The 25,224-nt window shown below is 48.1% G+C and overlaps 1 protein-coding gene and 1 pseudogene across 1 annotated transcript in view; one reads left to right on the plus strand and one right to left on the minus strand.

Moving 5' to 3' along the window:
- The window catches only part of NOL10 (nucleolar protein 10), a 95,205-nt gene that overhangs the window by 18,967 nt on the left and 51,014 nt on the right, over positions 1-25,224 (plus strand). The window contains exons 9-13 of the mRNA XM_021087848.1: positions 1,955-2,040; positions 6,463-6,541; positions 8,869-9,018; positions 11,720-11,786; positions 19,883-19,935. Coding sequence (XP_020943507.1) covers positions 1,955-2,040; positions 6,463-6,541; positions 8,869-9,018; positions 11,720-11,786; positions 19,883-19,935 — 435 coding nt within the window. The remainder of the gene's footprint in view (positions 1-1,954; positions 2,041-6,462; positions 6,542-8,868; positions 9,019-11,719; positions 11,787-19,882; positions 19,936-25,224) is intronic.
- Positions 7,206-8,615, minus strand: LOC110260058 (annotated as a pseudogene).

Raw genomic sequence — 25,224 nt, forward strand, 5'->3', positions numbered from 1 at the left:
ATTGCCAGCTCCAGGGGAGCAGGGCGACGGCCACTTTTGTTCTCAACAGGGGGCAGTATGTCGTGGAGTCCCGGCTCTGCTGCTTATTCGTCTTATAAGTGAATTGCTTTCCCAGAGGCTTGTTTGTCTCATCGGTGAAATGGAAGTGATACTACTTATCACCTTGCCCCCTTTATAGAGGGGCTGGTGAAGAATCCTGTGCAACAACTATTGGAAAATACTCAGCTGTCAAAGTGTGAGGAGTTGCCATTTGTATGTCCTATAGAGTAGCATTCAACAAATGCACACTTTCTTTTTAAACTGCAATATCTTTGAAGCAGTGTCCTTAATACTTGTCAGGAGTTTTCCTAGATGTGCACGTTTTTTTTGGTTTATTTTTGTGGTCACACCTGCAGCTTGTGGAAGTTGCTCGGCCAGAGATTGAACCCACGCCACAGCAGCGACCTCAGCCTCTGCAGTGACGATGCTGGATCCTTAACCCATTGCACCACAAGAGAACTCCTACATTTGCATTTTAATTACAATGTTGTTAAATATTCATAGTCCAAAAAAAGACAAATATGTTAAAAACATTTTTTTAAAAAGTGCCCCTCTGTGCCTTGCAGGCACCACATCCTCCACGCGTGGTGGCTCTTTCGGGTTTCCCGTATTCCCCGTTCAGTTTTGTTTGTTTATGTATTGGCAGGTATGCATATGTGGTAGTCATAGGTTTTTTAAAGTTTTTCCCACAATTGAAATTATATCACAGATTTTCATTTGTCTCTTTAAAAATTGTAATGGTACATGGGAGTTCCCCTGGTGGCGGCGGCGGCAACTAATTCGACCAGTATACATGAGGATACAGGTTCAGTCCCTGGCCTCCCTTAGTAGGTCAGGGATCCAGTGTTGCCTTGAGCTGTGATGTAGGTTGCAGATGCAGCTTGGATCCCAAGTTGCTGTGGCTGTGGTGTAGGCTGGCAGCTATAGCTCCGATTAGACCCCTAGCCTGGGAATTACCATATACTGCAGGTGTGGCTCTATAAAAGCAAAAAAAAAAAAAAAGTAATGGTATATAATGTACATCTTTATATATTGGTGCTTGCAATTATAGAGCTAAACTAGTTTTTTTAAATTGATGCTTAATGGAGTTCCCATCGTGGCGCAGTGGTTAACAAATCCGACTAGGAACCATGAGGTTGTGGGTTCGATCCCTGACCTCGCTCAGTGGGTTAAGGATCCGGCGTGGCTGTGAGCTGTGGTGTAGGTTGCAGACGCAGCTTGGATCTGGCGTGGCTGTGGCTGTGGCGTAGGCTGGCGGCTACAGCTCTGATTAGACCCCTAGCCTGGGAACCTCCATATGCCGTGGGAGCAGCCCTAGAAAAGGCAAAAAAAGACGATAAATAAATAAATAAAATAAACTGATGCTTAAGATGCTATTGCTCGAGTGTGCTGCAGTTTATTATTTTATTAAACCAACCTTATGGATGAAGTTTAGGTTTCTTTAGTCAAATTATTATCAATTTTTTGTCTTTTTTTTTCTTTTTAGGGCCGCACTTGTGGCATATGGGAGTTCCCAGTCTAGGGGTCTAATTGGAGCTGTAGCCACTGGCCTACACCACAGCCACAGCAACTTTGGATCCAAGCCACGTCTATGACTACACAGTTCACGGCAATGCCAGATCCTTAACCCACTGAATGAGGCCGGGGATTGAACCTGCATCCTCATGGATACTAGTTGGATTCATTTCCGCTGCGCCACAACGGGTACTTCTCTTTTCTTTTAATTATGAAAGAAATGCAGCTCATGATAAAACATGTAACTAAACTAAAAAGAGTATAAGTAAAAAGAAGGTAAATTCTTATTCCCCATGAGATAGTGTTAATAAGTCTTTTTTTCTCTTTTTTTCTATGTATTTGTTTATAGAAATTTCTAGTAGCAGCTGTTATTTGTAAATGACTGTGTGTGTTTGTTCAGGGCCGAGTCGAGTGCTGGGACCCGAGGACGCGAGGCAGAGTTGGCCTGTTGGATTGTGCCTTAAGTAGCGTCACGGCTGATTCAGAGTACGTAGAAATGAATTTGCAGTTAAGATTTTCATCAGCTTCTGATTTAAACAAACATATCAATATGAAATTAAGATCAGTTGCTGAAAGGAGTTCCCTGGTGGCCTAGTAGTTAAAGACTTGGCATTGTCACTGCTGTGGCTTGGGTTCAGTCCCTGGCCCGAGAACTTTTGTATGTCATGGTCACAGCCAAAAAAAGCCAGAAATCAGTTGCTAAAGGAGGACATTTTTAGACATACCGTCTGTCTGAGGTTGTGTTTTGTGATTTTTTTATGTAAAAATCTTTTCTTATGAAAGTGGGTAGGGAATACAGAATTCCTTTCTAAGGAAATAGAGTGCCTGTTTATTTAGCTGCCATGGACTTTTGTTAAAACAAATAAATACACTGACGGAATTGATATTTCCAGTTCTGTGGGATCTGATGAGGGAACCAGGAGTCTACTGCTCCAGTTAACAAGCAAAGATGTGTGCTTTGAACTCTAAGGTGGAGAGAACCAATGTTTTTGGTATTTTCTTATTCCTGTTTGCTGATTTCCTGCCCTTTTTTTTTTTTTTTTGGAAAAATAATGTACGCTTAGAGGATAAAACTTCTAGAAGCTTGAATTAAGTAAGAAGTATAAGCCCCTGTTCTTACCCCACTCACTAGAGTAATTATTGCACTTTCCCTATGTTTTCAGATATTTTTCTATGCTCCTGTTGGCACACATGCAGACTTAATCACTCTCATTGTCAGATCCTTGACATGGGATTAGTTGCTGTAATTGGTTCAGAAACATCCTTTTGGGTCTTGCTATTCCTGGAGATGTCATTTTACCAGCGTGTACTCTTGCAGTTGGTCAGACAGTTATCTAGAGCTGTATCACATGGGAGGTGGAGTGTTTGTAAAAAGCATCCTTGACCTAGAAAAAAAATAAGAACCACTTAAGTGGAAAGATGTCTCTTTCTAATATGTACATTGTTTTCCTCTGTGGCAAGTAAAGTTCATTTTTTCCATCTTTTAATTATGACACTTAAAGTGAGTATAGGAAGGAGTTCCCACTGTGGCTCAGCAGTAATGAACTCGACTAGCATCCATAAGGACTCGAGTCTGATCCCTGGCCTCGCTTGGTGGGTTAAGGATCGGGCGTGGCTGTGAGCTGTGGCGTAGGTTGCAGATGCAGCTGGGATCTGGCATTGCCGTGGCCGTGGTGCAGGCCGGCGGCTACAGCTCCGACTCAGCCCTTCATGGGGAACTTCCACATGCCGTGGGCATTGCCCTGAAAAGATAACAGATAAATAAATGGAGTATAGGAGAATTTCCTTCCTGATTGTTATTGCCGAGTGTTATTAAAGTAATGCTGAGGAACAGCTGCATTAATCATGATGTAGAATATATGTCATACTATTTTAAAATGCAAAGTTCCATCTTTCTACATTTGCTTTTTCTTTTCAGAACTAATTAGACATTTTTATTGTGACATGTACACAGACAAAAACTCATAAAACATAAATATGCAGATTACTGAATTTTATGAGCTACTCTGTTAGAATAAACCCGTGGAAAATGCTTGGTCGTATTTCATCTTGAAGATGTGAGAGCAAATGAATCAGAAACGTCCTTATTTTTAGAAAGGAGGAAATCAGTTTTAACTGGAAGATATTGACCCACTCCCTAGGAAGCAGAGCGCTTAGTTTTCTCTCTCTCTTAAATATCAGCTTGTCTTTGTTTTTCTTTAAATTTAATTTAATTATTTATTTACTTAGTTTTGCTTTTTAGGGCCACAACCGAGGTATATGGAGGTTCCCAGGCTAGGGGATGAATTGGAGCTGTAGCTGCCAGCCGACACCACAGCCACAGCAACGCAAGATCCAAGCAGAGTCTTTGACCTACACAGCTCATGGCAGTGCCGGATCCTTAACCCACTGAGTGAGGCCAGGGATCGAACCCGCAACCTCATGGTTCCTAGTCGAGTTCATTTCCACTGCGCCACAACGGGAACTCCCCAGCTTGTCTTTGAATTAGAATAAAGAGACTCGTGTTCTAATACAGGCTCTGTCAATAATTGTTTCTTCTTAAAAAAGTCATTTAAGAAAGCAGGCCAGGGAAGGTCCTGCCGTGGCGCCGTGGAAATGAATCCGACTAGGAACCATGAGGATGCAGGTTCGATCCCTGGCCTCGCTCAGTGGGTTAAGGATCTGGCGTTGCCATGAGCTGTGGTGTAGGTCGAAGATACAGCTCGGATCTGGCGTTGCTGTGGCTGTGGCAGAGGCCGGCTACAGGTCTGATTAGACCCCTAGGCTGGGAAACTCCACATGCCGTGGATTTGGCCCTAAAAAGACAAAAAGATGAAAATAATAAAAAAGAAAGCAGGCCAGCAGGAGTTATTTGCAGTATGTCCTAAGGCTAGTTCTATTTTGAGTTTAATGACTGTAGTAGAAGTAACATAGGAAATTAAGGAAGGAAAAATAAAAAAGTGTGGTCTTGAAACATAGGCGTATTTATTCTTTTGCGTTTTTATTTTTGTTTTTTTCTTTTGTTGTAGTTTGTTTTTATTAATTTTTTGTAATTGTTATTTCACCAGTACAGTTTTTTTTCTCCTGTACAGCATGGTGACCCAGTTACTTGTACATGTACCCATTCTGTTTTCTGCCATTATCAGGCTCCATCATGAGTGACTGGACATAGTTCCCACTGCTACACAGCAGGATCTCATTGCTAATCCATTCCAAAGGCAATAAATAGTCTGCATCTCTTAACCCCAGGCTCCCAGTCCATCCCACTCCCTCCCACTCCCCCTTGGCAGCCACGCGTCTATTCTCCAAGTCCATGAGTTTCTTTTCTGTGGTCTTTTGCTTTTTAAAATTGAATATTGATGTACAAAAGTTTTCAGTGGCCTCTTGCCCTTGGGAATAGGGCATTTTTCAGCTGTCATGATGTCATGGGGGAGGTTTTTTGGTTTCTTTAGGGCCCCTCCTGGGGCATATGGAAGGTCCCAGGCTAGGGGCTGAATTGGAGCTGCTGCTGAGCGACGCCAGGGATCAAACCTATATCCTCATGGTTACTAGTTGGGTTCTCAACCTGCTCAGCTGCAACGGGAACTCATGGGGGTTATTTTATTTATTAAAAGTTTTAAAAAGTTATTTTGTAAAAATGATTTGTACTTAGTGTAAAAAGATACTAAGCGGTTTCACGAATACACAAAAGGAAATAAAAATGACTTTTGCGTGTACACAGACAGGTCTGTTTTAAGAAACAGGCCACTCTTGGTGCCCGAAGGAAACTTAGGGTTTTCTCTTGCTTCACCTTAATCACACGGTCACATCTGTGGTTATTTCCTGAGAAAAAATATCAAGAGTTTGGATTTCTGGATGAAACAGCGCATGTGTTCTTAAGGCTTGGGGCACCCGTTGCCGCATTGCCTGACGGGAAAGGAACAGCAGTTGAACAGTCGCCGCGCACGTGCAGATGCACCTTCTCCCGCCCTCCGGAGCCTCAGGCGGCCGTCCCGTGTCAGTGAGATTAAAATGTCAGAAGGAGCCCAAGGATATCAAGTAAAAATAGAGCTTGGTAGGAATTAGAGCACCAAGAAATGAATGAAGAGGAATCGACCGAAAGTGATGTGGCCGAGAGGCCTCCAGGCTCTCGCTGACGCTTCCCTGTGGGTGCAGGCCAAGGCTTTAGGTGGCGTAAGAGACTCGTGGATGCCAGCAGGTGGCGGCCTGGGCCGTAGGTCCTGGTCCAAGGACACAGAGACAATAGGTATTGAAATCAGGACTACTGCCCACTTCTGACTTGTCACCCAGGGCCCTCTCCACCACGGAGCATTACTCTTGCTTACTGAGTGAGTGAGAAGCCTATTCCAGAGTCGTGGAAGTCCATGAACTTCCATCATGCTGTCACTTTTAGAGGTACTAGGTCCCCATCTGGGGACTAGTCTGTTGTTTTAACTTGACATTGCTAACTTGAAAAATGAAATTGGTGGGAGTTCCCTGGTGGCTCAGCAGGTTAAGGATCTGGTATTGTTACTGCTGGGACTCTGATTACAGCTGTGGCGAGAGTTCATTCCCTGGCCTGGGAACTTCCACATCCTGTGGGTGAGCCCCCCCACCCCCGAAGGAAAATGGTTATGCTCATGCCCAATTAGAAAATTATTTCCTCTTAAACAAAAATGGTGATGTTTTTGTAAATACCATGTCCTGGCTTAATCAGAGTGAAAGGTGTTGGCGTACTGATGCTTTCAATTGGTTTTATATTTTCAGAAACATTTTTTTGTTTGTACCTACTTTGAGGATATTTAAGAGCTTTTAAAGAAGATAACTTTTAAACAGAAGACTAGAAATGTGCTTTTCCCATGAGAATTGAAGTGTTGAGTAAAAACGAATTTGTTACTTGGAAGCAAGTTTGGTCATAAATGCATGGAACATGAATATTTTGCCTTTTAGGATAAACAGTTTACCAACAATCTCTGCTCTGAAATTTAATGGTGCCTTGACCATGGCAGTTGGAACATCCACGGGGCAGGTAAATATGTTTAAGTCAGAAACTTCACACTCAAGTTACTGTTTTATTTTATGCTGTGTTATGTTACATTATTGTGTGTGGTTTTTTTTTTTTTTTCTAGGGCTGCACCTGCAGCATGTGGAAGTTCCCAGGCTAGGGGTCGAATCAGAGCTGCAACTGCTGGCCTACACCACAGCCACAGCAACACAGGATCCAAGCTGCATCTGCAACCTACACCACAGCTCATGGCAAGGTCACATCCTTAACCCACTGAGCGAGGCCAGGGATCGAACCTTCATCCTCATGGATACTAGTCCGATTGGTTTCCCCTGAGCCATGACAGGAACTCCTTCAGTTACTGTTTTAGAGGCGGGTTTGTATCATGGGAAACGTTCACATATCTGTTGCTAAGGCAGCAGAAAATAAGGCCTTATTGTTCTGGCCAGAGGAGAGGGTTGTCCGGCAGGCTGTGTTCTTTCAGTCTCTTGAGAAATTCTAGTTCTGGCCTTAATGGTTGGTCTGAGAGTCTCTCGAGCTAAAGCTGCCGTGGGACATGCCCCCGATGTTCTCTGGCCTGTGGTTAGAACAATGCTTTTCAGAGTGTGTGGAACCGAGTTCTGTGGTCAGAGAAGTTTAGAATTCTCCAGATTCCTTCCTACTCTGCCAGATTTATACTGTATTTCAGTATATGTTGAAGGCTCTGAAAATTCCTGTAGGTGAAAAGCGTGTTCCGTAAGTAAGTATCCAAAAAATATTTGCTCAAGGAGCCTCTTTTTTGACCCAGCGCTATTAGCGGTTTCCTGCGTGCAGCGCCATCAGTGGAGCTCCCTCAGCAGGCGCGCGTCTGAGGACTTGGACTGCAGGAGCCCCGGGGTGGATGTTGTCTTTCCTGTCTTCCTTCAGGGCAGAGCCCAGGCTCGTGAGTTTGTTCTGACCTCAGTGCCGGGCTGAACTCAGTTGCCAGTAGAGGTTCTCCCTCGGCCGTCCTGGTCTAGAGAGGATCCGCCACCTGGGGCTGAGGTCCCGCTCTCCGGGACCCTTGCCTGTCCTGACCCGGCTCGGAGAGACCCTCTGCCCTCCCCCAAAAGTCCTGCCTCCACCATCTGTCTTTTTCTGATTTCTTTAAGAGCCAGCTTTTCTGTTTGGTCGTTTCTTGCGTCTGAAGTACTCCTCGATGGCATCCTTGGCCTGAGACCCTTTGCCGTGGCCCTTCGCCACCACCGAGCAGTGGCAACCAGCCACTTGGCTGAGCTTTCCCCGGCCGTCGGCTTTGCGGAGGCCAACCCGCTCCCTCGTTTCTTGTCATCCTAGACCTTAATTAGGTGGATCTGCTGCTCAGCGCCAAGGGCCCCCCAGCTGGACGAGCCTCGGCCCCTCACAGCTGGGGGCCAGCGCGCAACGACGGGCTCGGCGCGGGTCTCAGGCTCCGGCAGCTTCGCGAAGTGCACGTGCTGGGCCGTCGTGGGTGAGGGCGGGCCTCGGCACCTCTTACACAGCGGTATCGACGGCCAGTACCCCCCCACCCAGCAGTGGGGCCTTCCTGGGCCATGGGGGGGGCGGGTTACGGGTGGAGCCGAGTCTTGAGCCCACCTGAGCCTCCGCCTCCGCGACTGGGCGGCCGGCAGGGCGGGAGCTCCACCGTCTGTCCTGAATCTCCCCGGCCTGTCTGCATCCTGCCTCTGGTTCTTGGTCCCGTCAGTTGCTGTGACAGTGCCTGGTGCGGAATGGCCCTCTTGACTTCCTTCCCGAGTGACACGACTTGGCGTGTGCTTTCCTTTCCTCTGGGCTCCTTGCTGGCTGTGTCTGAGCGGTTCTCACGCCCAGCGTGCCTGGAAATTACTCTCAGGATTGCATTCACGAAGCCATGTACTGGAAGGGGAATCGAGGAGATTTTTCGGGAGTATTTTTGCCGGCTGATTTTAGAGTCTTGAGTGAGGGTATTCATTGTGGTGACAAAAAAAGGTGATGAAACAAACGGCAGCCATCATTCTAAGTTCTCAGAGGTTTTGGTGTTTTGTTTTGTTTTGTTTTTTGTCTTTTTACCTTTTCTAGGGCTGCTCCCACAGCATATGGAGGTTCCCAGGCTAGGGGTCGATTGGAGCTGTGGCCTACGCCACAGCCACAGCAACTTGGGATCCGAGCCGAGTCTGCGACCCACACCACAGCTCATGGCAAGGCCGGATCCTTCACCCACTGAGCAAGGCCAGGGATGGAACCTGCAACCCCATGGTTCCTAGTCAGCCTCGTTAACCACTGCGTCATGACGGGAACTCCAAGGTTGTTTTTTTTTTTTAAATAAATGTTTATAATTTGTTGAAACAAAAATAACATTTTTCTTTCCCTTTCAGGTTTTGTTGTATGATCTTCGATCTGATAAACCATTGCTAGTTAAGGATCACCAATATGGGCTGCCCATTAAATCAGTTCATTTCCAAGATTCATTAGATTTGATTTTGTCTGCCGACTCACGGATTATCAAAATGTGGAATAAGAACTCAGTATGTATTTTTTTTCTTATTAAAATGACTTATTTGCCCATTTTCCTAATGTTCCTTTTTTTTCTGTGGCCTGTCTTGAGTTATGTGAGTTCTTGAGAAAGAAGTACTAACTTATCTATTTGGAAACTTCTTTGGAAGTCAGGTACTTCGGGAGAGATACAGGTAATACTCATATTCAGAGCAGTCAGGAGTGTCTTCTTCCTGTTAAGAAATTTTCCTCATTTGCCAGAATTAGCATGCATTTTTACATATTAGGTAGAGAGTAAACCATTGTTTAAAGAAATTGATCTTGGAGTTCCTGTTGTAGCTCCGAGGGTTAAGGACCCGACAGTGTCCATGAGGATGTGGGTTTGATCCCTGACCTTGCTCAGTAGACTGAGGATCCAGCACTGCTGTGAGCTGCGGCATAGGTCACAGGTGCGGCTCAGATCCCATGCTGCTGTGGCTGTGGTGTAGGCCTGAAGCTGCAGCTCCAGTTCAACCCCTAGTCCAGGAACTTCCATATGCTGCAGGTACAGCCCTAAAAAAAGAAAAAAAAATTGATTTGTGAACAAAACCCCTAGATCTTGAGGCTCTCTTACAACCTTAGGAAAGTTTTGTGAGCCATACTCCCGCTCGTTCCACCCCAGTATTATTATGTCTCAATTTCTCTTTTCCCATCTCACACCATTGAATTTTAGGTATGACACCTTTACAATCATTTCTTACAGTGTTTTTCTTACAAGTAGTATTTCCTTAAAAATATTTGGTGCTCCCTCCCCTTCTCAGTGTCATTTACAAAGTAACAAAACCCTCTGCTGCTGGCTTTGACCTTCCTTGGGCTTTTCCTTTTTCCTTTTAAATCCTGCGTATTTTGCGAGAACAGTAGGAGGTGAGCTCATCATCTATAGGAGGAGAGTCCTTCGGCGGAGCAGTTGCTTTTACGAGTCTTTGCATTTACGGATTACAAACTTAGCATCTTTATTCCAAAAGTGTCCCTTTTTTCTTTTTAATTCATTTTCGAGAGGCGGGGGGTGGGCAGCCACTTTTTGTTTCAGCAGGAATGTGAGACGAAAGGGAGGCAGCTGTGTGAGTTTCATTGTCTTGATGGAACCCGGCTAGTGTTTTTCATTGTGCACAAAATCAGTGGGTTTTTTTTTTTTTTTCTTTTTTTTGTCTTTTTGTCTTTTCTAGGGCTGCACCTGAGGCATATGGAGGTTCCCAGGCTAGGGGTCTAATCGAAGCTGTAGCCGCCCGCCTACACCACAGACACAGCAATGCCAGATCCGAGCCGTATCTGCCACCTACACCACAGCTCATAGCAGTGCCAGATCCTGAACCCACTGAACGAGGCCGGGGATCAAAGCCTCAACTTCATGGTTCCTAGTCGGATTCCTAGTTCCTAGTTAACCACTGAGCCACGACGGGAACTCCAGAAATCAATGTCTGAATTGTTCCGGCACTTCATCAGGGAGCCTGCCCTAATGAGCTAGTAAATGCAAGAGGAGAGCTGGCGGAGGCCTTGAGCATCGGTTCTGAAAACAATGTTGTAGTTGCTGCTGTAGGTGTGATGTAGAAATGAGGAAACCCACCTTCTTCCCTAGACCCCAATGCCGCAGTTGTGCTGGACTGGCTTTCCTTGTTCATCTTTCTCGTCACCTCTCTCCACTTCCATCTTCGTCTCGTCTTCTCTTCTTTTCCTTAACTTCTCTTAATTTTTAAAAACATAGCATGTTTCTCCTACATTTAAACTAAAAATACTTTGGCCTTCACTATGTAGTGACTAATTCTTTGTGTACCTATAGGATTTGTAAGTCATTTCATGCTGTCCTATTGGACCCCTCAAGTCCCCATGAGACCCAGGCATGGCACCTGGTGTCCTCATTTTCCCGTGCTGATCATCTCTTTGGTTTCGTTGAGGACATGTGTAACTCAGAGGTATTTTCCAGATTATGGGAATCTTTTTTTCTTTTTTTCTTTCTAGGGCTACGCCTGTGGCATATGGAAGTTCCCAGGCTTAGGGACTGAATCAGAGCTGCAGCTACTGGCCTATGCCATAGCCACAGCAACGCCAAATCCATGCTACACTACAGCTTTCCTTAATCCCTTGAGCGAGGCCAGGGATCGAACCTGCATCCTCATGGATACTAGTCGGGTTCTTAACCCGCTGAGCCACAGTGGGAATTCTAAGCTTATGAGAATTTTTTTTTTAAGTTGATGTACAACTTTATTTTAAAACTTAACCTTTCCTGTTGCGTAGGCATTATCTTTAAAAGTTTGCATTTTCCTAGATAAATCACTTCTCCCTCCAGGCCTCTGTTTCTTTGTCTGTAAAATGAGAGGATTTGAGAAGTCGATGAAAGAAATTCTCTAAGATTTTTTTGGTGCTTAAATTCTGTGGTTTTATTTACTTGCTTATCTGTCTATCTATTTATTTTATGGGCCACACCTGCAGGATATGGCAGTTCCTGGGCCAGGGGTTGAATCTGAGCTGCAGCTGCGACCTAAGCCACAGCTGCAGCCACACCGTATCCTTAAACCACGGCCCCGCAGTGGGAGCGCCCCTTCACTGCTGTCATGGCTAATGAGGTGGTTTTCTCTGTTCACGTCAGGAGGTGCAGGGGAGCTAGGTGAGGTCTTCAGCTTCTTTCCTGTGTATCACGTTGCCGAAAGTTGTTTTCCTTGGACTGTTTTAATCATTCCTTTTTGCTTACTCTTTTAGGGAAAAATATTTACTTCCTTGGAGCCAGAACATGACATTAATGATGTCTGCCTCTATCCCAACTCAGGTATGCAATGCACAGCAGTGGGCTCTTCCGGGAAATAAATCTGGGCTAGGCCTTGTTGGGTTTCAAACTCATTTTATTTCTTAAGACAGGGTTTGGCTTGGTTGGGACAATTCTTGGATATTATATTTTCTTAAAAAATTAAGAGCAGGAAGTGGTGTGGATGACTCAGAAAATGACACTGCCAGTGACTCAGTTCTCAGCCAGCCCAGCTATTAGTAGAAACTGGTAACAGTCTATAGGTCGGTGGCAGGTGAGGTGCTATTTTCGTGTGTGCTTTTTAGCCTTTTATGTGATTAGTAATCGTGTGTGGAAATTGAGGTTAGGGATTTGCCTGATGATCCACCAGGCTCATGAGGCCATGGGTTTGGTACATTCGCTGGTGCCTGCTGCTCAGTAAATTACATGGCAGGTTTCAGGATTTAACAATACCTTCCAGGCAAATTCCAAGAATTTTGGGGAACGAGCGAAAACGAGAATACTTCCCATTCTCAAGCAGGGTTGTACACAGATAATTCTGATGGCGGGATGCGAGGCAGAGCGGGAGAAGTTCTGTTGTCTGTGTAAACAGCACTGGGACTGCATGGGGGGCGATGGTGTCAGCTGAGACAGGGAGGTTTTATTTGTACCGGGTTTGCGGGGCTGGTGAGATGTGATGGGCAGAGTTGGAGGTGAGGAGCTCCACACGAGGGGACAGTGTCAGGAGGGCAGGGACGGCCTAGGACCCAGCAGGATACACGGTGGAGCTGCCGAGGCTTCTGGGAGGAGTGAGGCAGGAGGCAGGTGGGGCCCGGGCCGTGGGGTGGGCGGGGTCCAGGAAGGAGATGCCGCATGGCCGGGCGTTGTTTGTGGTCGAGGTCTCTTCCGACCCTGCTTTCAGAAGGCTGTTCTGTCCATCTTGTAAAAGGAGGTCAGTTCTGAACTAAACTGAGCAGGAGGCGATATTCTGGGCTGCGATTGGGAGCACTTTTGGGGAGAACGGTTGTTTTCTTGGAGCATTTGAATATGAGGAGGCAGTGGCTCACAGAGGGTCTCAGAGCTGGCTGCCCACCAGTATGACCTGGGAGCTTTTTACAAAGGACAGGGTCCTTGGCGTCCTACCAGGGGTACTGGCCCTGGGTGTCTGGGGGGAGAGCCCAGAAGTGTTATTTGGAACATGCTTCCAAAGTGGTTGTGAAGCCTTCCCCTGGGAGCCACGTCCAGCGACAGTAGAAAAGCAGGTCTGCACACACGGTTTGGTCCACAGAGGTCACTTCCCAGAGAAGCAGGGAATGAAGGAGACGAGACCGTTGGGGACAATGGGGAGACCCGACATGAGCAGGACCTTTAGAGGGAAACGAGAAGGAAGAGCCAGCCCGGCGGCTCCCGGGAGTGGACAGGGACAGTGAAAGAACCAGCGGCGGCTGAAGTAGAGAAGCCGAGAGGGAAGGGGTGCCGAGGGCATCGCTTAGCAGGTACGAAGTGGCACAGAAGCGGAGGCAGGAGCGGACTCGGCGCTGGGCGGTGCTGCACTGCCCGTCTCAGTGATGGACGCGGCAGTATCATGTCATCTTTCTAAGAACCCTTTGTAGTTGGTGGCGCTTGTCACCCACACCCCCCTTCCCTCCTCTTAAATCTTTGGAGAAGAGAAAGCTGCTGTTTTTTGCCCAGGGCTGGTCACTTAGCTGGTGTGTTGCGGCGTCTCGATGAGAGGCGGCCGTTCCTGACTCTGGAGCCCAGGCTCTGTCTTGGCGACATGGTCCACTCCCAAGGGAGAGGTGGCCTTCTGCATCCTTGTAGTTGGCCTTTCATCGGCCAGAGTTGGGACAGGGTTTCATAGTTGTGAAGGTGAGTCGCATTGTGATGCGTGCAGGAGTTACTGCCTTCGATGCCGGGGTCCGAGTGCGAGGATATTGAATGATCTGAAACGGGGTCTGGGCTGTAAGCACCAACAGGAGTAAAACCAGGTGAAACTGAAGTTGGAACAAGAGTTTAGCTGGACTGAGGGAGTGGGGGTTTGACGAGGACAGACAGGGATGAGAGAGAGAGAGAAGTTCTCGACCTGGGCCGACCAGCTGGGGAGCCAGGAGCCACGTGTGGCCACCGAGCACTTGCGGAGTGACTGAGCTGAATTGAGCCATGCTCTACATGTAAGATATACACCAGGCTTCAAAGACATTTTATTAAAAAAAAAAAAAGAATGTGAAGTAAATCCTAAATTTTTTATATTGATTGCATGCTGAAGTAAACACGTTTTGGTCAATATATAAAAATTAACTTCACCTGTTTAAAAAGATTTTGGGGGCACATCTGGGCCGGGGATTAAACCCTGTGCCCCAGCAGTGGCCCGAGCCACAGTATTGACGGTGCCAGATCCTTAACCTGCTGAACCACCAGGAACTCCAAAGATTTTTTTACAGGTGTCTCCCAGAAAAATGCAAGTCACAAATGTGGCTCGCACGAGATTTCTGTTGGGCAGCGCTGGCCTGGACGCAGAAAGCTTTGACAGTTTGGGATGCTGGGCAGGAGCAAGGCATCTAGGCTGTGGGCACCAGGTGCAGCCTTGATCTCTGCCTGGATGCTAGAGGTGTTCTCCTAGCATCAAAGATGCCGTTGTCCCACCTGCGAAGGGAACGGTCACTCCCTGATAACCCCTTCGTCAGTCCATTTACCGTCTCCTTGATTGTCCTCCACATGCCTTTTTCAGGTCATTTTTTGGAACTAGGATATAATTGAGGTTGTGAATTGCATTTAGTTGTTGGGCCTTTTGTTTCTTTCAAACCAGAGTGGTCTCCCATCCTTTTTTCTGCCTCTTCCATGACACTGAGTTTTGCAATGATGACCAGGTCTGTAGTCTTTTAGGAGGTCCTGTGTCCTGGATTCCTGTGGTTGTTTTTTATGATGTCCTTTTTTGGGGGGCTGCATCCGGGCCACGGGTCGAACTCGAGCCACGGCAGTGACGACGCTGCCTCCGAAACCGCTAGGCCATCCAGATGTGCTTCAGCTTCTTCCTCCGGCCCTGATGGTTTTTTTTCCAAAATGGAAGTTAACTGTAATGGCTTCATGCACCGTAGGTTAGATCTTTCGGACAAGGGTGCTGCACGGGGCGCTGGGTCCTCCGTGTGGATGGCATCCCATCCCACCCGCCATCCCAGAGCCAGAGGTGGACTGGGCGGTTCCCTTTGTGTGGCCACCCGATCTCCCCATTGCAAAGTACCCTCTTCTGGAGGGAGCAATTTTAAGAGTGAAGGTTTGGACAGAGGAAAGACTTTACCGTCAGATAACTTGCAAGAGGTTAATCAGACAGGAAACCCAGCCAAAGAGGCGATTGCACGAGCTGGCAAGCCCGGGAAGGCGGGGCCTCCGCTGCTCCGTTGGGGTTTGTGGCGGGCGCGCTTGGCTCCCAGGCCTGGCTGGCGGCCCCGGCTTTCCGCTCCTTTCCCTGTAACGCTGCTCTTGAGGGTTGTGCTTACTCACGGCGCGCTCAGTCACAGTTGGGGAAAGCCGGGGCCTGCCTTCTTTACCTTTTCACTTACTCATGTGGGAGTGATGAACGCCAAATCACGGGTGCTGTTTCGTCATGTGTTTCTAGTACGAAGGCTGCTCAGGACGCGGAGAAACGGACCCGCCTCCCGGCTCCGCGCACCTGCTCTGGCTGCTCCCCCCGCGGCAGCTGCTGGGGCAGCCGCTCGGCAGGTCGGGGCCCGAGAGGCCCCCGCCCCGCCCTGGGGAGTCGGGATGGCGAGTCCCCGAAGCCCTGGTGGGGAGGAAAGGCGATTTCCGCGCCGAGAGACCTAATTCAGGCCTCGTAATTATATACATGAGCCTGCCTCTTGTCTCACCTGCCTTCCAGGGCTGCTGCAGACGGCCTGTCCTGTTCGCCGTGAAAGGCCTTTTCTTCTCTGTCGGCAGCCTCTGGGTACAGAGAGAAAAGCTGTTCTGTCGGCCGCCTGACCCTGGGTGCCCGGGTCGGTGGATCACACGCTCTGCACGGAGCGGTGACTGCGGTGGGAGCGCCCGGCCTTCGCCCTCGGGCGCAGGCAGCTTCCCGGCCTGTCTGCACAGAGCTGCTGCAGTGCTGCTTAGAAGGGTCTGGTGCAGGACCAGGGCTTGGCTTTCAAATTTCCAACCCATTGCTGGCGAATATGTGAGTAAAATCCCATAAAAAGGCATAAGTAGAGAAAGGGTCGCACGTTGCATCTCGCTGCAGCGTCAGCCGGCTGTAGGTTTGGAGGTCCTTCCCCTCGGCTGCCGCACCTCCCAGCTCAGTCGCCGTCCACACACTGGCCCCAGAGCCCATGGGCACTAGTCGCAGCCTAAGGGGCTGTTGGATTCTGAGCTGTGACCGTCAGTGAGTCCTCGAGCCCTCGAAGCACAGGCAGAGGAGAGCTGTGCGCGCTTCTGTCTCTGGGAACAGCGCTGCGGCCCGCACAGCGCGCCGTGGCCTCTGCGCCGCTACTTCCCCCCGCAGCCGTGTTCTCCTGACTCCAGAGGCTGATGACCTTTGCCTTCGCTTTCATTTATTTTTTTATTATTATTTATTTATTATTTATGTATTTGCCTTTTCTCGGGCCACTCCTGCGGCATATGGAGGTCCCAGGCCAGGGGTCTAATCAGAGCTGTAGCCGCCGGCCTCCGGCAGTCACAGCCACACGGGATCCGAGCCTCGTCTGCAACCTACACCACAGCTCACGGCAACGCTGGATCCTCAACCCACTGAGCGAGGCGAGGGACCGAACCCCAAACCTCATGGTTCCTAGTCGGGTTCACTCACCACTGAGCCATGATGGGAACTGCTATTTATTTAGGGCCACACCCGAGGCATATGGTAGTTCCCAGGCTAGGGGTCAGATTGGAGCTACAGCTGCCAGCCTACACCATAGCTCATGGCGACGCTGGATCCTTAACCCTATGAGCGAGGCCAGGATCAAACCCGCGTCCTAATGGATACCAGTTGGGTTCCTTTCCACTGAGCCACAACAAGAACGCCTGCCTTCCCTCTCAAAATTCATATTGCTTCTGTTGAAACCCTAATAAACATCAATATAAGAGAAATTTAAAGGGAAAATTTACAATCTCTTCATGAGTATCATTTTCATTAGAGAAATTCTTGTCACATTAATCAGGCATTCATGTTTTCAAATTGTCCTCACACTACGTATGTAATTGTCTTGCCTTTCAATTCGACATTCTATTGAAAATGTTTTCCTGTTGCTGTGTCTGCTTTTTCATGGTTTATTTGCTCGTGTGGGGAGCCTCTCCATTCTCTCTTAGCTGTTATTGGAGTTTTAGGGCCCACGTGCCATGGGTTTTAACGTCAGTAGAATATCAGCTACTCCTCCTGCTAGCTTTTTGGGGACCTTGAGTAAATTACCTGAGTTTGAGGCTACTTTCTTACCTGTGGATGTAGCCCGCTGGCTTCCCTCTTGCCTGTGATCGTCTTAGTTTCTGCCGAACCAACTCTTTCCCTGGCGTGGTTTTCCTGCTTCTTTCTTGTTAGAAACGTCGAATATTCTTTGGGCTTTGTGAAGTTATTTTTCTCCTTTATAGCTGGTGTCCGTCCTGACCTTTACCGCTTTAGTTTGGTGGTGGGTCAGCTTGTGTCATGGTCTGTATGTGGCCACGTGAGGTCCTGCTGCATCGTAGGAGACCATCGGCTGCAGTCAGTCGGAATTCTTCGCGTATCAGATGAGCGCCTCTTCGGTGGTTTGGTAGGTGTGGGTGTCTCCCCGTAGAACATTCCGTGCCGAACGTCCAGGGTTGCGCCAGTGAAGCCAGGCTTAGGGGATGTCTCTGGCAGGAACCTTCTCTTTGGTTGTAACACGTCTCCCAAGTCCCCAGACCTTCTCCTCCGGTCATGTCCAGCGGTTTAGGAGAGGCTTTGCAGTGCTGTTCGAGAGGCTTGGGAAGCAGCAGTCCGTCGAGGTGGTTTCTCCTGATACGACCTCAGTGAGCATTTGTTTCCAGGGCGAGAAAAATGTTCAGATGAAAGACTTTATAGAGGCCACCAGCATCGAGGACGTCTCTGCTTCTTGATTTGCTTTAATTTAGATGCATGTTCTTGCTTTCCTCCGCCCCGGTCTGTTCCTTTGCGTGTCTTCGTGGTGCATGTGTGTACTTCGTGGAGCTTGGTCCCAGTTCTGGGCTTGCCCCCCCCCCCCCCCCAGTCTCTGCGCACGCCGGGCTTCTGCTCAGGGAGCGCCGAGTCCCTGCTTTCTGGCTGTTAGTGGACCTCATCCATCTCAGCATTTTATTGCACTTAACAGCGTTAAATATCATCCCTTTGACAAGCTCTTGCATTAACAGAAGAGCAACGAAAAGTGCATTTAAAATCATGGAATCAAATCATTGTTCTTAACATTTGGTATCTTTAATTATGACCATGTAGTCTGATATTTCAGATGTCTTTCCTCTGTGGATTCTTCTATTATATTTTATAAATAGATTTATTTAATGACTGTAATTTGATCTGCCAAAGTATAAACGAGGGCTCTTAAGTGTGAATTTTGGCTCCAAAATTCTCTAGCTTGTGATGAGACAGTACTTTGAGCTTTATTTTTTAATGATCTGACAAATAAGGATGGTATTTGTTTTGAGAGTTGTTGCATGTTCACTAACACAAAAGGTTGCGTGTTAAGATAAAAGTTCTGTAAATTGTAAAGGACTCCCTGCATGGTTGCTGATTTCAGTTTTTTTGCAAGTGCCTCATTCTGGAACAGGGGCTGCGAGGACTGGGGGCCCATAAAGGGCCTGGGGTGGAGGGAGGAGTGGGTTGCATTTGTGGCTGAGAACTGAGAACAAGACTGAGATAGTCTGAGCACTCTGGTCTGTACCAAAGAATGATGTGGAGACGTTACCGTTGCTGCCAGGGTCACAGGGAAACCATTATTGAATGCCATGAAGTTGTCTTTTATTTCATTTTTACTTTCTTAAAATACTAATCCCCAGATGAAATTATTAACCACTAGTCTGGTTGATGAGTCTGTTAAAAATCCCTTGTGAGTGAATCATCTCTGGATAGTAAGGGTGTTAGATGCGTTTTTTGTTTGTTTTGGTTTTTGGTTTTCTTGCTTTTTAGGGCTGCACCTGTGGCACGTGGAGGTTCCCAGGCTAGGGGTCTAATCAGAGCTGAGGCCACTGGCCTACACCACAGCCGCAGCGACGCCAGATCCTAGCCACATGTGTGACCTACACCAGAGTTCACGGCAACACCGGATCCTTAACCCACTGAGCAAGGCCAGGGATGGAACCTGCGTCCTCATGGATACTAGTCAGATTCATTTGCCCTGAGCCACGGTGGGAACTCCAGGGCCGTTAGATGCTTACAGGTCTTTTCCAATGTAGCTACACATAGCATTTCCCCTTAAGTCATTTTGTTTTCTGTTCGGGTGTAAAGTTGAATGGAAACGTACTACTCTGCTGTGACATTTTTTGGGAAATACTTTTACCTTGGTTCTTTGATTCCTGATTAACAGAAAGAAGCCTTTTTTTTTTTTGCTTTTTAGTACTGCACTCGGGGCATATAGAAGTTCCCAGGCTAGGGGTTGAATTGGAACTACAGCCACTGGCCTACACAACAGCCACAGCAGCATGGGATCCGAGCTGCATCTTCAGTCTATACCACTGCTCACGGCAATGCCGGATCCTTAACTCACTGAGTGAGGCCAGGGATCGAACCCGCATTCTCATGGATACTAGTCTGATTCATTTCTGCTGCGCCACAACAGGAACTCCCAGAAGCTGTTTCTTAACTTCCTTGTTATTATCATAATCAAATGTAGTACATCAAAACTACATTTTATCTGTATGCCTGAAGCTTAAAACGTGCCCTCTTAAAAATGACGGCAAACTTTAACCAGACCTGAGCACTTTATGGTGGGAACCAGCTGGTCACTAACCAGTCTGGCCTGGGCACTTTGCAGATGGGGAAGCTGGTCTTCCTGATACTTAAGGTACCCTGTCTCAGAGGGTCAGGGACCTGACTCCGACGGTGCCTGGCTGCCGGCCCGGCTCTTCTCTACGCCCTGTTCCGAGCATCGCCCACACTGCCACATGTGAAACAGAGAAGGGAACGTTTCTTTTCCCCGTGTGTTTACCTTTTTCATTGTGTTTATTTTTAGGGATGCTTCTCACTGCCAACGAATCTCCCAAGATGGGCATCTATTACATTCCGGTAAGTAATACAGAAAGGAGTTACGCTAAAAATAGGACCAGCAGAGATACTGTGTTTCTAAACTGGCTGTGTTAAGGGACCTCGAGTCTGCATGTGGCTGTGTAAATTAGACACAGTGGCTCACTTGTAAATTCGCTTTGCTTCCTGGAGCCAGTAAGATGATGCTGAACCATTCTTTTATGGGAAACTACTTACTGTCCCATCAAAATAGATAGTAGACACTCATCTTTGTTCAGATTGACATTTGTTTTTTGTTTCCAAGTGTTTCAGAATCTTCAGCTTTCAACTCCTAGAGATCAGGAGATCTAATCCTCTAAAACACAAGTCTCATATGCCTGCCATCATCTCACTGCAGTTAGTTTCTTTTAAAAATGAGTTGCATGTAAGAGGCCGTCTCATAGACGGCCATGGTCAGTGAGGACACGCGGTTTGCCGTCTTGTCCCTCTTTCCTTCCTTGAAGAATTCTTCTCTGACATATGCCAGAAGCTTCCCTGCATTTACCTAAGATGAGAAGCGTAGAGTACAAAATGAGCATTAGGTTACGGTCGGCAAACGTCTTCCTCTTCTGGGATTTGGGGAGAAGAGGGTGGGGGTGTCAAAGGTCAGACCTCGGGGGACGGACTGCAGACGGGGAAATTCTTCACATTGATGATGCTTCCTTTTTTTGAGAGGCTGACGGGGCTGTGGCCTTTACTACTTATTCATTTATTGAAGCCTGGTTGGTACACAGTGTGGTACTAATTTCTGCTGTATACAAAGTGACAGAGTTACATGCTCATATACACTCTTTTTGCATTCTTTCCCGTCATGCATCATCCCGAGATACTGGCTAGAGTTCCCCGCGCTGTATGCAGTAAGACCTTGTTGTCTCTCCCTTCTAAATACAGTAGTTCGTGTCAACTAACCACAAACTCCCAGTCCATCCTCCTCCCTCCCCACCACTCCTTGGCAACCCCAAGTCTGTTCTTTATGTCTGTGAGTCTGTTTCTATTTTGTAATAGCTTCATTTGTGGCGTATTTTAGATTCCACAGGTTAGTGAGACCACGTGGTACTTGTCCTTCTCTTTCTGACTTTACTTAGTATGAGAATCTCTAGTTGCATCCATGGTGCTGCAGATGGCATTATTTTGTTCTTTTTTATGGCTGAGTAGTATTCCATTGTGTACATGTGTATCTCTCACATCTTCTTAATCTATTCTTCTGTTGAGGGACATTTAGGTTGTTTCCAAGTTTTGGCTATGAACGTAGGGGTGCATGTACCTCCATACTGTGTTCCATAGTGGTTGCACCAACTTCTATTCCCACCAACAATATAGGAGGCTTCCCTTTTCTCCACACCCTCTCCAGCGTTTGTTACTTGTATTCCTTTTTACTGATGGTCGTTCTGACCTGTGTGATTAGTTTTGATTTGCATTTCTCTAATAATTAGTGATTGAGCATCTTTTCATGTGCCAGTTGGCCGTCTGTGTGTCCTCTTTGGTGAAATGTCTGTTTAGTTCTTCTGCCTATTTTTCAATTGGGTTGTTTGGGTTTTTTTGGTTGTTGAGCTGTTTATGTATCTTGGAGGTTAAGCCCTTACAAATATGTTCTCCCATGCCGCCGTTTTATTTGTTTATGGTTTTCTTTGTTGTGAAAAGCTTTTAAGTTTGATTAGGTGCCATTTATTTGTTTTTGTGATAGTTCTCTTCTTTTTTGGCCACACCTGTGGCATGTGGAAGTTCCCGGGCCAGGGATCTAACCTGTGCCGTAGCAGTGACCCAAGCCAGTGCAGTGACACCACCAGGTTCTTAACCCACTGTGCCACAGGAGAACTCCTGTGATAGTTCTTTTGAAATAGCTCAACCATGTGCGTCTTTCCAAAAAGAAAGAGTATTGTGTTTGATGTTGCTTTGCTGGGCTTTTAGGAACCTGACATGTTACTGAAAGCACTTTGAGATGTTTCTTTTGGTTGATGATGAGATGAAGGCCATTCAAACAGCAGCCTTTCCATTTTTCTAAATTGTGTTTTGTTCCTTCTCCCCCACCCCCGGACTCTCAGATCCTGCTCCATTAGTTTAGATATCACTTTCTATCAGTTTATGTATCTTTCCTTGTCAGTAAATATTTATGGACCAACTGTGTGTCAGGCACAGTGCCAGAGGCTGGTGATATTACAGTGTATAGGGCACTGCCCCTTTCTTTAAGGAGTTCATTATTAGGGAATAAGACAAAAAGTAGGCAATTTCAGGCCAGTGTGATGCCTGCTGTAACGGAAGTAAGGCGAGGTACTGCAGAGCACTTGGGAGGAGGAGCACTGAACCCACAGTGGGGCTGGGAACTGGTGGGGCGTGTCGGGGATGCTCGGAGAAACCTTCCCAGAGGAGGTGATTTCCAAGGGGAGACCAGGAGGATGGCTCTGCGTGTGGATGAAGAGGGCGGGGCGCAGAACGGGAGAGGGTCTTGGGAGTAGAGGGCACATCATGTGCCAGGATCAGGGAGAAGGGAATCCACGAGAGCGAGCTTGCAGCCGGAGGGATGGGGGCTCAGGCTGGGGAGATGCCCCTTGGCAGGCTGGGAGGGGTTCGGGGCGGGATCGGGGCTCAGGTTGGGGAGATGCCCTTAGGGGAGCAGGGCAGATGCGGGCTGGCAGCCCCACAGCCGTTCTCGGCGGGAGAGTGGTGGGATCAGACTTGCAGCTTTGGAGGATTGTTTTGGCTGCTGCCCGGAGAGTGGATTCAGTGGGATCTGGTCCGGGAGCTGCAGGAATAGGCTGTGGTAATCTACAGGAGAGCTGGTGCCTGGGTTACCTTTGCCAGGCCTCCCTTTTTAGTGCTTGGAGCTCTGGGGGTTCTGGGATGTTTTAGAGGCAGTCATTTCAGAAGTTCGCTATCCTCGAATGGCCAGGTGGCGTGTCCGGGGTGTCCTCGGCGCAGCTGTGTGCAGGGCTCGGGCGGTGCCTTCCCTCCGCCCAGCACGGATGGCCGCCTCCCAGCTCAGCCCCTTGGGGAGCGTCAGGAAAGGGGGCTCGGCCCGCTTGCCCCCGGCCTTCACAGCTCCCGGCTCGGGACTCTTCGCTTCCTCCTAGGAGCGCTTCCTCCTAGGAGCGCTTCCTCCTAGGAGCGCTTCCTCCTAGGAGCGCTTCCTCCTAGGAGCGCTTCCTCCTAGGAGCGCTTCCTCCTAGGAGCGCTTCCTCCTAGGAGCGCTTCCTCCTAGGAGCGCTTCCTCGGTCTTGATCTTCAGCAGCCGCCTCTAAGGTGGTGGCGTCTTGAATCCAGGAGCCTTTCCCAGTGTCCCAAGGGTGTAGACTCACCTGTGGGAAGGAGAAGGTTCTCGGAGGTAGAGCGTGGAGGCTGCAGATGTCACTCCCTGGGGGAGTGTTGAACTGGCCTTCTCTTTGGTGCCCTGTTCAGCATCTTATGAGACGACCTTGAAAAGGAACGGACGCGCAGCCTTTTTGCTTCTGCAGACCATGCACGCGTGTTCCCGTTTCTCCAGGGGTTGGGCGGGAGGAGAAAATGGAAGCCACCCTGTCTCACCTTGACCGTCGTAGAAGCACTGCTGATATTTATCTGCGTGTCCTTTCATTGCACCCATGATGTTATGTATGTGAAGGTTTTACACACGAGTTTGCTTTCTGGTTTCTTCGGTTAACCCTAGAAATACTGATTCCAAGGTACTAAAATTGCCTCGGACAGTTTTCGTTATCTCCCTGATGGCGGCTTAGAACCAGAGGAGCCCTGCTCTGGCCGCTCCTCGGAGGGCGCTCTTCTCGTCCAAGTCCCGGGAACTTGGTAACGAGCACGAGGGAGCGGGGCCGCAGGCTGGCCGGGCGTTGAGAAGCTGCTTTCTTGACCCGTGTTAGCTCATCTTGTAAGACCTTTTTAGTTTCAACTCTAACTCAGATTCAACCCGGGGCCGTCGGGAGCAGTCCAGAGCCGCTCCCGGGCCACGGAGCGCGGGGGTCAGAGCGGAGCTGCTCTCGCCCAGCTAAGCGCGGCGCAGCGGCGTGCGCGGAGGTGGTCCTTCCTGGCCGGCCTTTCTGCCCCGCTGCCTGGCCCGGAGGGACCTCTTAGAGTGCCACCCGTCTGTTCTTGGACCTGTGCTTCGTGATGCTCTTCAAAGCGAAGAGAGCTCGGGGGCCTGAAAGCCTGCCATTCTTCATAAGATTTTATCAGCCTTGCCAAGCTGTTTGGCACAAAGCTTTATTTGAGGCCTGTAGAACCAGGGAAGCATGTGTGTAATAGGTAATTCATGCCAGATATAGGCGATCTGGACCGTGGTTTGTATTTTGCCATCTTAGAAATCAGGTATGAAAACTTACTTTTCCCTGCTCTGGGGCTGTGCGGAAAATGAAGACCGCCTAATGTTCTTTCACTTGTTAATGTTTGCCTTTCTCTCGGATCCCATCTTTCTTGAATACTTGACATCTTTTAGATTAAACGCAGTCCCTGATTTATATGCTCTCTGTTATTTTGTTTGTTTGTTTGCTTTTTAAATTCCAGGGCATAATTCAACTGCAGCTTCCAGGACTAATGCCAGAGATAGTGTTTCAAGTTTGGTTTCCTCTGAAATGTAATTTAGTTGGAGCTTAGTTCTTCCTAATTAACACCTTCAGCAACTGTGTAGGCTCCAGACTGAATCCAAGTCCTGTGACCCAGCCTGAAACCTGCTGCCCATGTGCTCGGTACTGCAGTTGGAAAGGCTCCTGAGCGCCCGGGCCCCCGGGGGCCCTGGGCACCTGAAACTGCTCCTTATGGGAGACTGGACCGCGTGCTTGCCTGATGGTCTGTGTGGGTGTGTAAGCTGGAGGAGAAGAGAATAATCATTTGTTTAGGGAGCTATTTGAATTAGAATGGAAGTTGATTGAGGATATAGGTTTTGTTTTGTCTTTTTGTCTGTTTTTCTTAAAACATGTAAACTTAAGCCACTATAGAGATTATATGCGGTGTCACTGAACCCAGCTTTCTTTTTTTTTCCCATTTTAAAAAGCGTAGAGTTGATTGACGAGGTGTGATCATCTCTGCTGTACAACAAAGGGATTCAGTTACACAGAGACACACATCCCTTCTCCTGCAGACTCTTTTCCCACACAGATGATCACAGACTATTGATAGGGTCGAGGTCCCTGTGCTGCACAGCAGGTCCCCACCGGCCGGGCACTCGGTATACAGTGCGCATGTGCCAATTGCACATCCCCAGTCCGCCCCCCCCAGAGGTCTCCTTTGGAACCCGAAGTTTGTTGACGGAGTCTGTGAGTCTCCTTCTGTTCTGCAATAACTTCATTTGTGTCTTTTTTTTTAGATTCCACG

This window comes from Sus scrofa, chromosome 3 (genome assembly GCF_000003025.6).
Source record: "Sus scrofa isolate TJ Tabasco breed Duroc chromosome 3, Sscrofa11.1, whole genome shotgun sequence".
NCBI lineage: Eukaryota > Metazoa > Chordata > Mammalia > Artiodactyla > Suidae > Sus > Sus scrofa.